At 36.1% G+C, this 14,793-nt stretch overlaps 1 protein-coding gene across 7 annotated transcripts in view; it reads left to right on the top strand.

Annotated features, from left to right (window-relative positions):
* TCF12 (transcription factor 12) overlaps positions 1-14,793 on the top strand; it is a 381,043-nt gene that overhangs the window by 148,086 nt on the left and 218,164 nt on the right. For 2 of the 7 annotated variants that reach the window (XM_033189992.1, XM_033189990.1), the window contains exon 5: positions 7,362-7,423. The exons of the other annotated variants lie outside the window; for them this stretch is intronic. In XM_033189992.1, the coding sequence (XP_033045883.1) occupies positions 7,376-7,423 (48 nt within the window). In that variant the 5' untranslated portion in view covers positions 7,362-7,375. The remainder of the gene's footprint in view (positions 1-7,361; positions 7,424-14,793) is intronic. 7 annotated transcript variants of the gene reach the window in all.

Below are 14,793 nucleotides of genomic sequence, written 5' to 3'. Positions count from 1 at the left end.
GTCAGGACTTGAATTTTACTCTCAACTGTGTTGTGAATCAGCCATTTAATCTTGGACACATTATTTTTGTCTTAGCCATTTAATCTTGGACGCATTGTTTTTGTCTCGAGGCTACTTAAACTGGTTGATGTCCGAATTTCCTTCCACTCTTAAACGTTTCTGATTCTTTGAGTATTATTATGAACCTGTGAGATAGGATCCAGTTTAGATTTTGAAGGTAGGAGTTTTGTGTAGTGGGAAACCCACAATACTACTAATTAATATTGGATTATTTTTTTCAGAGGCTTGAGTTACTTTGTAATAACATGTTATTTCTTAGAATGCATTAAATGGTAGCTGGGTGCCTTATATTTATCACTCTTTCAGGCTTTCTTCACTGCTTCCCACTCCCCCACCGCCCCCCTTGAGTGCTGCATAGGATTTTAGGTGAAAAAAACATACTAATGTATCCAAACACTTATATAATTTATGATCTTGAAATTAAGTTTACCTTCAGACATGAAATCCAAAGCAAATCTTTTCTTTTTGCTATTTATAGGTTAAACTGAAATGCTGTATTTTACTTAGTTTATTTATTTTTAGTATGTATTATGTACAGTGAAAAGTTAAATTGATTATGTAGTAAGCTAGTTTTCATAGAACCATAGAACCACATATGTATTTCTAACTGTCTGTTGAGATATCAGATAGAGTGAAGATTTAATGCTACCCTTCTTTATTTTTATTCCCATTGAAATCCACTCTTTCACTAAGTTTTCTCCTTCTATCCTAGTCATCGTCTAAACCTAAAAGGTTTGGTGAGATAGTTAAGAGATTTTTGGTATCATTTTCAAACAGAAATCTGGATCCAATTTCCAGCTGTTATTCCCTTTAACTCTTCTTGCCAAGGAGAACTTTATGGTTGTCTTTGAAGCCTCCCTCAGTACTACTTTATAGGGAAATTATCAGCTTTTGGGGTTTCATCTTTTAACACCATTCACCTCTTGACCATTTTTTTTCATAATCATAAGCATAAATGGGTATAATTGTGTTAATAAGAATCTCAACTACAGTACTTCATTCTCCTATTTTAGTATATTGAATTTCTTAAATTCTTATTTAAGTACATTGAGGTTCTTAAATTCAAAAATAAGTATTAATGTTGGCTAAAGACTAGTTTTGACTTGTTAAAAATTTGTCAACTTAAACAGTGAAATTGCAGATACTTCAGTAGAAATCACATAAATGAAATTTATTTAGACTTTATCATATTTTATAAATATTACATTTCTGTCAGCAAATTGCATTATTTAAAAATAATTTGATTTTCAGTAACATCACTAAGTAGAAATTTTTTATTATACTTTTTATAAAATTTGAAAATGCTTGGTAGGCCAAAAAAGGATATTGGATACTGCAAAATGAGTAATTTGTTGGAGACACAATATACATGCTTTAAACTTACATGAATTGAACTGTCTGAGCTGCCATTCTATCCCTCTCCCATTCCTATGCTAAACTATAAGGGAGAAACAATACTTTCTGTACAATAGTATGAAACCGTATTTGGCAAATGAACCTTAATAATATTGTATAACTATATGTTACTGTATGGGAGTAGCTACACAAAGTCATGTTGATTGAACTTACTCTTTATTTAAGAACTTTTCAAGGGAAATGTTTGCTATGTACGCTAGTTGCCTTACAGGGTCCTGACTTTAATTGTAAGATACCGTGCTACTCTAGTAGCTTTGGTGCGTAAAGGAGCTCCATCTGAGTCACATAGTTAAGTGGTCACAAACTTCTCATCTCTGTGTTAGGCTTATACCCATTCTTTCAGAATTAGGAAAAGTCACTCTAGCACAGCTGCAGTCTGTGTGTCTGCCCCTGCTTTTACCAAATCCACCAGAAAAGTAGCCTTGCACTGTAGAGGTGGTTAAGTTTCTGGTTATCAGAAGTACCTACAGCAGTCCGTCCGGTGAAGAGATTTTGCTAGGTTGACATAAAAATAGACATTGTGCCTAAGAGTGGTTATAGAAGAAATGGTAGGCATGGTCAGCATTCTTAGGCAATGTGGATTTCATATTTCCTCAGCATGTCTCAGCATGTTTGAGACACCCAGAGGGAAGGAACACAACATTTGTGCTTTGTAAGCTCCAGACCTCTACTTTTGTTAAAGTCCTGGTTTCTGCACTCTTCATTTGCTGCCCACCTGTACAGAGAGCATAGACACACACATGAACATACAGATAGAATCATGTTGTGAATAGCACTTCCAGTTTTAGAAATTTGTGAATGTGGTGATAAAGGCAAAGCACCTGAGACTGAAAGGAGTGATTAAAATCTCAGGTAGTTTAGACATGGGCAAGAGATCTAGTTAATGAGTTTGTTCCCTCTCTCCCTTGTTTTTCATTCTTTATTGCATAGAAATGTTGGTGTACTAGGCATAAAGACCAGAGAATATTGTGGTTGTTCTTGTTCACTAAAGTGTTAGTGACTGTGAAATCATACTGCTTGGGTATAAATCATAACTCTGCCACTTACTACCTGTGTGATTCTGGACAAGTTATTTAAATCTAGTGTACTTCAGTTTACTCATCTGTGAAATGGGGATAATGATATCTGTTTCATGAGGTTGTTGAGGATTAAATGAGGCAATATATGGAAATTGCATAGATCAATGTCTGATATGTGATGAGTGCTATATAAGTGTTGGCTTTATACCAATGTATCTCAAAATTCACTAGATCTATATTTAATAATTACATAAATTTAAACACATGGATACATTGCAAATATGCTGTATTCTAAGTGTAATAAATGAGAATTATTTGCCAACTCAGTCATGCTTAATTTAACTACTTTTATTTCTTTTAAATGTATGAAGGACATAAATCAATTTCCCTTCTTCTTCAGCTGTTCATTTCTTTCTTGGGAAAGCAACAGTCTCTTCCTGCCAAACTTGGATATAAAAGTTATCAGTCTCTGTAGTATAACACCTTATACATAATGGGTGCTCTATACATGTTTGCTGAATATAATCAAATCGGGGAACAATCATTAGATTTACTAGATTAATTAGGCTGGGAGGTTGAGGAAGGAAAGAATCAACGTTGATTTAAGATGAAGCTTGAAGTAGGTGGTGGTGGTATTAATGGTAATAAGTGATTTGGAAACGTACTGTGTGACCATGAGAAAGTTACTTCTATGTGTCTTAGTTTTCTGGTCTCTAAAATTATGATAATTTTACATGTATTTTGTAGGGTTTTGGTGAAGATGAAATGTAATAATAGGTATGCAGTATTTCATTTATTGATATAATAAGTGGAAACTGCTATTACTATTTATAATAATTTGAAGTACATTTTCATAGTTACATTTCTTGATGTACAAATTCTGTTTCTAGAATGTCTAGTTGTTTGAGTTTGTGGAAATGTCAAGAGGCCAGGTCATCTTGGTTTCTCTGCCTTTTTAACTGTGTTAGCCAACCTATGCCAAGCTCTGGAGTATTAAAGTACCATTGAGGTTTGCATCCTGGGGTAGGAGAGGGAGAGAGAGGAGTATATTGATGCTCTTTTCTAAGATACAGAGTTGGTCAGTCCTTAATTTAAAAGGTAGAATTGAGTTCATTGATAGGAAACCACTGATAGGAATTAGATTTATAGGCATCATCAGTAATCAAGAGTTGGCATTTTAATTATGAACATTTTTCAGCCTATATATAATCTTATAGTAGTTATTTTTTTTAAAAAAGAAGCTACATTAAGTTGAGTAGAGCTTGGGTGCTTTTTAAAAATACAAATTGCTAAATATCCACCATGGTTTTCTCTTCTGTCTGTATTATGGCTTACAGAATGAAACAGTCATTATCTTTTTGCTCTTTCTTCCATCTGTGTTTTACAGTATCATAGAATTTTCAAAATTGAAAGATGCATTGGTTATATATATTCTGTCTTTATTTCATACATGAGGAAACTGAAACGACACGCTTGAGATTTGACCAAGTGTAGATTTGTGCTGTATGTAGAGATTTGGCTAGGCTGTGTGACTAGTTAATGACAGCCTCTGGCATGACAGAACTCAGATACTCTGAATCTTATGCTAGTGCTTTTTAACCCCTTTACTTTAGTACTTCCCAACTCAAAGAACTATATATTTTCTGTCATATCCTGAAGGAATGGGAAAAGAGAGAAGAGAAAAGTGAAAAGAGAAGAGGGTCTGCAGCTGATAAAAGAGGACATGGGACATATGATAGAACAGTTTACCTAGCAAGTATAGTGTATTGTGGGGAGAATAGCATAGAATTTAAGAGCTTGAGCGTTAAAATCAAGCTGTTTTGGGGTCTGTTTCTGGCACTTCTACCTCCTTACTCTGTGACTCTGGGCAAGTGATTTGTTTTTACCTTAATCTTTTTTTCTTTTTTCACTGATTTAAAGGGGATGGGTACTAATAATAACTACCTCACTAAAGTTTGGGGCTTATACCTGTTAGTAGAAAATGGAAAACCAGTGTGTGATAATGATTTAGCTTTAAAATACTTGATTTAGCTGCTGTGTATGATTCAGCACAAGATGATATCAGAGATTTTTTTTTTTTATTAAGGGATAATAATAGGTATGTTCTGAGGCTTTTTGTTTTAATATATGCTATGACTTCTGATACCTATAGCAATGAAGGGACAAGAGGATTCCGTTCATTTAAAAAGCATCAGCAGTGGTCATTTAACAGATGTCAAAAACACAGACAGCAACCTCATAGACCCAACTAGGTTGAAAATGAAAATACGTGGGTACAAGGATTTAAGTATTTCTCCAGTCTTCTAAAGTTCATAGACAAAGCCATAGATTGGGGACTTGGGATAAGGGAAACAAAATTAAATAAAAACTCAATGAAAGTAAACATAAGCTTTCAGATTTTATGGAAACTAAAATCAGCCTATAAGATTATCTGGATGAGATTAATGTCATTTCTTTTGCAAATCCTGGACCATTCCTGCCAGATATGGCTAAAGGGAACTTTAATTTTGTTTAGTGCTCTCTCCATTCTTAACAAGAGTTCAGTATTTTTTCGTTAATGTGGACAAGCTTGGCTAAGAACCTCTCTATAGTTTGTGGGTAGTGAGTTAGAAATAGGATAATAGAACCTTGGTTTTTCCTTTTTTTTTTTTTTTTTTGAAACGGAGTCTCGCTCTGTCGCCCAGGCTGGAGTGCAGTGGCCGGATCTCAGCTCACTGCAAGCTCCGCCTCCCGGGTTTACGCCATTCTCCTGCCTCAGCCTCTGGAGTAGCTGGGACTACAGGCGCCCGCCACCTCGCCTGGCTAGTTTTTTGTATTTTTTAGTAGAGACAGGGTTTCACCGTATTAGCCAGGATGGTCTCGATCTTATGACCTCGTGATTCGCCTGTCTCGGCCTCCCAAAGTGCTGGGATTACAGACTTGAGGCACCACGCCCGGCCAAACCTTGGTTTTTCTAATGTGCTATCTATACAAAAAACAGAGGTCATTCTGACCTCAGCAGGGTCATACTGACTGAAGGTGTAGAAGGAACTGGTGGGTAGTTCATTTCCATTTGACAGCAGATGCCTTAAGAGTGTGTCTGTGGGCAGAGGCAACTTGTAGTTTCCTTCCTCCAGCAGAGCCCAGTGGCATAAGAACAGTATAGGTGGCCTGCTTTTCGGGAGGCTGGACTTACCGTGATCCTCCAATTTTAAGATGCTGAGATTTGTAAATGCATTCAGTTTCTTAAATGTTAAAGGTGAATAAATGTGTATCTTATAGTTCAGGAAATATGCTTAGACATATAAGTCCTATTTGCCTAAAGAGTTACTTTTTAGGCTGGGTGTGGTGGCTCACGCCTGTAAACCGAGCACATTGGGAGGCTAAAATGGGAGGATTGCTTGAGCCCAAGAGTTTGAGACCGACCTGGGCAACAAAATGAGAGCCCCCTCTCTACAAAAAATAGAGAGAAAAAAAAATGCCAGGCCTGGTAGTGTGCAGCTGTGGTCCCAGCTACTCAGGAGGCTGAAGTGAGAGGATTGCTTCAACCCAGGGGTCGAGGCTGTAGTGAAGAAAAAAAAAAGTTGCTGGTTCACAGCTGTAATCCCAGCAATTTGGGAAGCTGAGGCAGGTGGATCGCTTGAATCCAGGAGTTCAACACCAGCCTCTACAACATGGCGAAACCCCATCTCTTAAAAAAAAAAAAAAGAAAAAGAAAAAATCTAGCCAGTTGTGGTGTTGGCTGTAGTCCCAGTTACTCAGGAGGTTGAGGCAGCAGAATCTCTAGAGCTGGGGAGGCAGAGGTTGCAGTGAGCCGAGATTGCACCACTACACTGTAGCCCTGGTGGCAGAGTGAAACCTGATCTCAAAAAAAAAAAAAACCCCAGAAAACTTTTTAACTCTTTTAAGACAGAAGTGGAGACGCTATAATTAGACAGCAAATAGTTAATTAGCAAAATAATTTTATTAGCTACTATGAGATTCCAGAGGAGGGAGAGAATACTTTGGATGGTCAAGAAAGACTTAATAGAGGAGGAAGTGTTTGAGTAGACTCTTAGAGGATAGATAGCATTTGAATAGGGCTGGAAGAAAGTCTGGAAATGTGGAATGATGGAGACAGTACGGTGGTCTCATTACAAAATTCGGTAGATAATAAATCAGCTTACTTTGTGGGAAAATAGTATGAGATGAGGCTGGATAACATTTCTGTAAAAAAAAGTTATCTATTCTTTGGGAGCCAATTAAAAATAGATTTTATACACAAAATTTTTATAAATATTAACTTACTGTGTGGTATGAAGAATGGATCCAAAGTGAAAGAGTGGCAAAAAATAGGATGATCTGAAAAGATGGTACATAGACCCACTCATAATGAAATAAGACTTGGATTCAGAGGATAGGAGCCAGATTGCAAAGTTATATAAGAAATTTCACAAAGGGGAAAACACAAAACCGGTACAACTAGGTGACTGGGAAAGATATAAAATCATGTAGACTCACTTCACCCACAGAATGATAACGCCTGAATTAAACTTCATGTGTTTTTTATTTAGGCGTTGTCAAGTTAGCTATGATTGTATTAAACCAGATTGCTTGATTTTGATAAACAGTTTTCCTTATATTAATACATGGGAAAATCGAGTTGTGTGAATAAAGAAATATAAAATAGCTTTTACTCAGTTGTCCCTTTTGTCAGCATCGATGGGTAAAAGGTTAGTGTTAGTTTTTCTTCTCTAGTGTAGATATTTCCTCAAAATTGTGTGTTTGCTATTGTTTTTATTTTTGAAGGGAAAAAAGTGTACATTTTATAGCTACTAGGAGATCAAATACAGTAATTAGAAAGGACACACAAATTTTGAAATAGTATTTTATGCCTCTTGATCTCAGGTACAATACACGAGATGAAGCAGTTAAATAGCAAAGCAAGACAGAAGGGTCAGAGAATTAAAGTAAGTGTTTTCTATATATTGCATCTATGTTCCCATTAATCTCTGTTTTGTTATATAACTGCTCCTTCTGAATGCTCTGAATGTGAAGAAAACTTTGAGTAAGAAAAAGGGCGTGTTTTAAAGTTAGATTTAAATAAAACCATAGGAGTAAAATGTTTTTACTCTTAGTTCTGTTTGAAACAGCCCCTGCCTGTAAATTATAACGTTAATGTTTTTGGATAAGAAAAAATTGGGTTGTGATGATGTAAGCACCTTTAAGTCTCTTGCCAGCAGATACTTAAAGTGAAAGAAAGCACCTACTGATCAGATTGCCCATGTTTCCATTTTAAGACAATTAAAGCTTCATTTTTTTTTCAGACTAGCCTTTCTTCCTGGGGACAACACTTACTGAGAGGCTTTGCTGTAGATCTTTTTGGAAATAACCTTCATGTCAATTTCTCACCTTACTGTAGTTAACTTTGTAGGCCCATGAAATAACATCTTGATCAGGACTAATCTAATCTTTGTAGTTTTCTTTTTTAATCTTCTAACTAATTGTTCAGATTTTAAAGTTAACAAGTAAAAATCAAAACATACTAATCTTTGAATCTTTTTTTTTTTTTTTTTTTTTTTTTTTTTTTTTTGAGACGGAGTCTTGCTCTGTCACCCAGGCTGGAGTGCAGTGGCCGGATCTCAGCTCACTGCAAGCTCCGCCTCCCGGGTTCACGCCATTCTCCCGCCTCAGCCTCCGGAGTAGCTGGGACTACAGGCGCCCGCCACCTCGCCCGGCTAGTTTTTTGTATTTTTTGTAGAGACGGGGTTTCACCGTGTTAGCCAGGATGGTCTCGATCTCCTGACCTCGTGATCCACCCGTCTCGGCCTCCCAAAGTGCTGGGATTACAGGCTTGAGCCACCGCGCCCGGCCATCTTTGAATCTTTATGTCCCTTTTTGTAATTGTTGAGGTCTTTCTTGACAGCCTGTTTAATATTTTTTCCCTAAGTTTAGAGATTGCTTATTCGTGGGAATAAAAAGTAGGGTAAATTCTGGCTGAACACTTTTTTTTTTAACCCACTTGGGTTTTTAAATTAATAACAATGAAATCGTAACCAGCACTTGTCACAATTTAGTTTACACACTTTCACATGTTACCTGCTTTGATCTTCACATCAGCTCACCAAGAAGCCATTTTTAAAATCCTCTCCATTTTAGAGGTGACAGAATTGAAGGTTAGAAAAGGTAGATAGCTTACCAGATATTAAATGCTTAGGACTTTATCCAGGCTGTCTCTAAATTAACTGTCCCTTTTTACTATGTTACATTTGCCAAATTATAAAAGAGACCCCCAGAACAGTTATTTCTACTTGTGCAGGACTTTAAGGACAGAGTCTCTAGAAGTTTAAAGATAACGGTACTGCCAACTTACTTCTTATAAAAACAGTATTTACATTTTATACATTAAAAAAATGAGCTATAGGATGAATCAGACAGGTTTGCTTCTAGTTTTTACCACTCTGTTTTACCTTGGACAAGGGAGTTAATTTCTGAGCCTCAGATTTCTCATCTCCAAAGAGATTTTTTCTCATAGGAAGTGTGCAAGAATTAATAGAGGAAGTTTTATACAGTATTTAGCTCATATAGAAATCTGTACATTGTACTTTTTTTTACACTCCCATGAGAAATTTCATGCCCATTTTGATTTAAAAAATAAAAAAGATGTTAGGAATTTTTCAAATCTTGGATGGTCATTGGAGAGGCAGCTGTTTTGAATTCCTGGAGTAGGTCCTGAAAAGATGATGAACTATTGGAGTTTTTAAATGCCCAACAAGAAGTTAGTTTGTTTGTTTGTTTGTTTGTTTGAGACAGGGTCTTGCTCTGTCGCCCAGGCTGGAAATGCAATGGCACAGTCATGTCTTACTGCAGCTTTGACCTCCCAGGCTCAAGTGCCTCTCCCACCTTAGCCTCCTGAATAGTTGGGATTACAGAGGTGTAGCACCACACTTGAACTTTTGGAAAGTTCTGTATTGCAGATCTTGGGATTTGGAGATTATTGGGGAAAAGAAATAGGGCAACCCACATTCTTATGAATGTAAATTTATGCAAATCTATATTCTTATAACAGATTGCAGATTAATACAGTCTAGGAAAGGAAGAGGTTTCAGTTCCTCAAATCTGTTTAAAGGGATATGCATCTCTAAGGCATTTAAGAGACCTAAATTAGCTTATGTAGGCCAAAGGATTGGTGTCATCAATAATTGTTAGATTTTTGTGTCATGTATTTTTGTTGTCATATACTTAAACACTCTTATTCTGAGAACAAGCTTGAAATGTTTCCCTTCAGCATATTGAACTGATGCTTTAACCTTCTTCTTATAAAATGAAATAATTACTTAAATGTCATTTTACATCATAATCAGTTTGTTGCTTTGTGCATGGAGCAGAGTATATTCTGGTGTTTAGGTCTGGAAATTATTTTGTGATAAAGCAATTAAGTGCCAGCTGTCCTGAACCAAATATCTTCTCCATGTTGGTAATACTGTTGCATCTTATTGAGTTGACTTTTCTGAGTTTTTGCTGTCTCCATATTACTCTTGATTTTCCACTAATTTTGCCTTACTTCCTTATATCATTTTTCCTCAGTATCTTTCTTCCCTACTTTGAGTTTTGTAGTCTCTTGGAATTCTGTATGCACATCTTTATGTTGTTAACATGGAAATCCTTTTTTTCCAACTCCTTTCATTCATGAAGCTTTTACTGAGATTTCACTATTTTCTTGTCACTGAAATTAGTTGTGCAAAACAAAAACCATCAGTTTATATTTCATAAAGGGAGTCCTCATTCTTATGGGAAAAACAGAGATTATTGTACAGTAGAATGATAAAAGCTATGATAAGGATGGCCTAGGGGAGAGTAAAAGTCCAGAAATAGAAGGAATATTTGCTTATGAAATCTCCAGGGCATATTGTATACAAAGTGAAAATGATAATCTGTTTTGTAACACAAGGAACAGAGAATTTAAGCCTGAGTTCTCTCATTAGAAAAATGAACCTGGTCAAATGGGTCACTTTTTCTGGACATGACATGAGGTTTCTTCCTTTCTTTTTTTTTTTTCTTTTTTTCTTTTTTTAAATTTGAGACAGGGTCTTGCTCTGTTGCCCAGGCTAGAGAGTACAGTGACACGATCATGGCCTGTTGCAGCCTTGACTCCCTGGGCTCAAGTGATCCTCTGCCTCAGCCTCCCAAGTAGCTGGGACTGCAGGCCTGTGCCACCATGTCTGGCTAATTTTTTGTAGAGACAGGGTCTCACTTATGTTGCCCATGCTGTTATCAAACTCCTGAGCTCAAGTGATCCTCCTGCCTTGGCCTCCCGAAGTGCTGAGATTATAGGCATGAGCCACTGTGTTCGGATGGGCATCAGATTTCTAATGTGTAAAACAAAATTTTGAATAAGATCATAGTTTCTCAAACTGTCCTTAATGGGATATTAACAAGCAGTGTACAAATACAGAGCTTTGTAGTCTAAAACATTTATGTATTAGTTAAATGGGCTTTTTGTGGTATTAGATTTCTTAGTTTTTAATAGGTGGTAGTAAATGATAAATCTTTACGAAAGGAAAAGAATAAACTTCTTCCTACATTTTTTTCCATCATAGAATGCCCTCGATATTACTTAAGAAATGTAGTTTGACTGCTAGTAGCAGTCTCAAGAAATAGTAAGTTAGGCAATGTAAACATTTAGCTCTTAACTTAGATCTATGATCCTTTTGAGTTTGTTTCTGTATAAGATGTCAAGTCGGCCGGGCGCGGTGGCTCAAGCCTGTAATCCCTGCACTTTGGGAGGCCGAGACGGGTGGATCACAAGGTCAGGAGATCGAGACCATCCTGGCTAACACAGTGAAACCCCATCTCTACTAAAAAAACACAAAAAACTAGCCGGGCGAGGTGGCGGGCGCCTGTAGTCCCGGCTACTCGGGAGGCTGAGGCAGGAGAATGGCGTAAACCCGGGAGGCGGAGCTTGCGGTGAGCTGAGATCCGGCCACTGCACTCCAGCCTGGGCGACAGAGCGAGACTCCGTCTCAAAAAAAAAAAAAAAAAAAAATGTCAAGTCAGGGTCAACGTTAATTTTTTTTTCGTAAGGCTGTCCAGTTTGCTACTACCATTTGTTGAAAAGATTTTTCTTCCCTCCATTGAGTTAACTTGTTATCTCTGTTAAAAATCTGTTGACCGTATATGTGAGGATCAATATCTGGGCTCTGTATTCTGTTTTATTGATTTATCTTCACACCAATACCGTAACTGTCTTGATTTCTATACCTTTAAAATAAATCTTGATATCAGGTAGTATAAGTCTTCCACCTTGTTATTCTGTTTCAAAATTGTTTGAACTTTTCTATGTTGTTTGCGTATACATTGAAGATTTTAAAACCAGTGTGTCAGTTTCTACTAAGCTGTGTAGGATTTTTTTTTTTTTTCTTTTTTTATTTTTTATTATACTTTAAGTTCTAGGGTACATGTGCATAACGTTTATATCATGTATAACTCCCCAATGCAATCCCTCCCTCCTCCCCCCTCCCCATGATAGGCCCCAGTGTGTGATGTTCCCCTTCCCGATTAGGATTACATTGAGTCTGTAGATCAGTTGGAGGGGATCTTAACAGTGTGGAGGCTTTCAATTCATGCATATGATGTATCTCCATATTTAAATCTTTGCTTTCCATATATATTTTTTTTTTTTTTTTTTTTAATTTTTTGGCAAAGCTTTGCTCTGGTGCCCAGGCTGGAGTGCAGTGACATGATCTCTGTTAGTATTTTTAGATAGTTTTTAGTGAACAAGTCTTGCACATCTTCTGTTTAATCTATTAACTAAATGTGTTTCATAATTTTTGATCTGTTATATGTATTTTTAATTGCATTTTTTGGCTCATATCTAATATATAAGACAATGATTTTTGTATATTGACGATGCGTCCTGAAACCTTGCTAAACTCACTAGTTATGGTAGCTTTTTTGGACATTCCGGAGAATTTTGTTTGAACAATGTGTTGTCTGTCAGTTATGAGAATTTAACTTTTTCCTTTCTAATCCAGATTTTTTTTTTCCTTATGGAATTGGCTATAACTTCAAGTATGATGTTGAATAGATGTGGTTAAGAATGGACTTTGTTCCTAATGTTAGGGATAAACAGTGTTTTGCCATTAAGCATGATAATTGCTATAGATTTTATTGATGTGATTTATTAGATCGAGGAAGTTCCTTTGTAAATGTAATTTGTTGAGAGTATTTAAGAAAAACTGATGTTGAATTTTATAAAATATTTTTTTCTGCATCTGTTGAGATGGTCAGATGATTTTTCCTTTTTAGTGTGTCACTACAGAAGTTATATTGATTAATATTTTAAAAATATTACAGCAACGCTGCATTCCTGGGCTATCTAGTACTGGGTTATTATGTATTGCCATTTTAAAATTGTTTGATTTAATTTGCTAAAATATTAAGAATTTTTACATTCAGGTAATATTGATCTGTAGTTTTATTTGTTTTTTCTTTTTTTTTGAGACGGAGTCCTGCTCTGTCACCCAGGCTGGAATGCAGGGGCGTGATCTCAGCTCACTGCAACCTCCGCCTCGCAGGTTCAAGTGATTCTCCTGCCTCAGCCTCCCGAGGAGCTGGGATTACAGGCACCCGCCACTACATCTGCCTAATTTGTATATTTTTTTAGTAGAGACAGGGTTTCACCATGTTGGCCAGGCTGGGCTCCAACTCCTTACCTGAAGTGATCTGCCCACCTTGGCTTCCCAAAGTGCTGGGATCGCAGACATGAGCTACCATGCCTGGCGGATCTGTAGTTTTTTTTAAAAAAAAAAAAAACTTGTGTGTGTACTTTCTTTGTAAGAATTTGTTATCATGCTAATCCTGGCCTGAAAGAATTAGTTGAGAAGTATTACTTCTTCAAATTTATTGACAAGATTGTTAATAATATTTTCTTCTTTTTAATTTTTGTTTTAGTTACCTATTGTTAACTAGATACCACAAACTTAAATAACACATTTATTGTCTCATCTATGAGATGGGGGAAATATAGTATTATTCAATATATAGGTTATATGGGTTAAATTAACTGACAGAATGGCATGGATATTGTTAACAGTGCTGGCACACGTAGTATGTACTCAATAAAACTTAGTTGTGATTGACACTTTATTTTCCAGTTATCAGTATGTTTCATTTTGCTTTAGGGTATTCTTTAGCAAATCTTAATGTGACTTCTGCCTGCCTAACAGTATTTGTTCTGCTTTTGGTGCTCCCATTTGAAGCTGTGCTGGTGTATTAGCATCTTCTAAACTATTCATACAAAACCCAGCAAGTTTAACTTGTAATTTGGCAGACTGGTTTGTACTTCATTTAAATTTTTACTGTTTATTATCATCCTGCCCCCTAGACTACTAGGGGGTCCAATTGTAGTAATCAAACCTTGGAAGCTGTAATGTGGTACATGCATGTCAGGCCCAGATCTCATGAAAAGGTTATTCAGTTTATTAAAATATTTTCAGATAATGTCTCTCTTTTCTTGTGACTGTAAGCTCCTTGAAGGCAAAGACTTTTATTTATTTTTGCATCCTATCATCTGGCACAATGTCTAATATATTATAGGCAATACTACACATATAAACATAGGTATTGTCACTCTTCCATATACATATTTTAATTTCTTTAATTTCATTAATAACTAGATTGACATAATATGAAAAGATAGGTAAAAAAAATAAGGTGAGTAATGAAGGAGAAAATGGGGGCTAAAAATCGAGAGAAGGTAAGACGAGAAGATGAAGTATCAAAAAACACACCTGGCATTTAGGATAGAGATTGATAGTATGCATTAAAAATATTAGAACTCAAAGCAGACAGGAAATTCATTTCAGTTATTGCTGCTGATGAAAACCTTCATATTTGATCACATAGATAATTCAGTTTGTGTCACAATTAGCTTTAATTTTCTTAGGAAGGGTATAAGAAAAGAAAGGTAATACTGTGACCTGTTGTTATGAAAGGAATGCTGGTCTTCTATGTTCGTAAGTATCTGAAAATTTTGTATTTTGTGCAAATGTAATTAACTCACATTTTTGTAAGTATGTGAAAAGTTTACATTGGGTGCAAATAATAGTAAAGCAATATCAATTTGGACTAAATGTCTGAATTCAAGTGTAATTTTACTTTTTAGGAAATAACTGCTTTTTACTTTTAATTACATGTATTAGCTGAAACTATTCCAATAGAGTAATGCCACTTAAACTTGCTTCACAGTTTACATACACACATCAGAAGAGAGTTTTTCTCTGGTAATGGGTCAGATAGTTATTTCTTTGATTGTGTACTAGGTGAGGATGCTGACTTG

This window comes from Trachypithecus francoisi, unplaced genomic scaffold, assembly GCF_009764315.1.
Source record: "Trachypithecus francoisi isolate TF-2019V2 unplaced genomic scaffold, Tfra_2.0 Lachesis_group3, whole genome shotgun sequence".
Classification (NCBI taxonomy): domain Eukaryota; kingdom Metazoa; phylum Chordata; class Mammalia; order Primates; family Cercopithecidae; genus Trachypithecus; species Trachypithecus francoisi.
The sequence above is the reverse complement of the archived record's forward strand: the minus strand, read 5'-3'. Positions and strand labels throughout refer to the sequence as shown.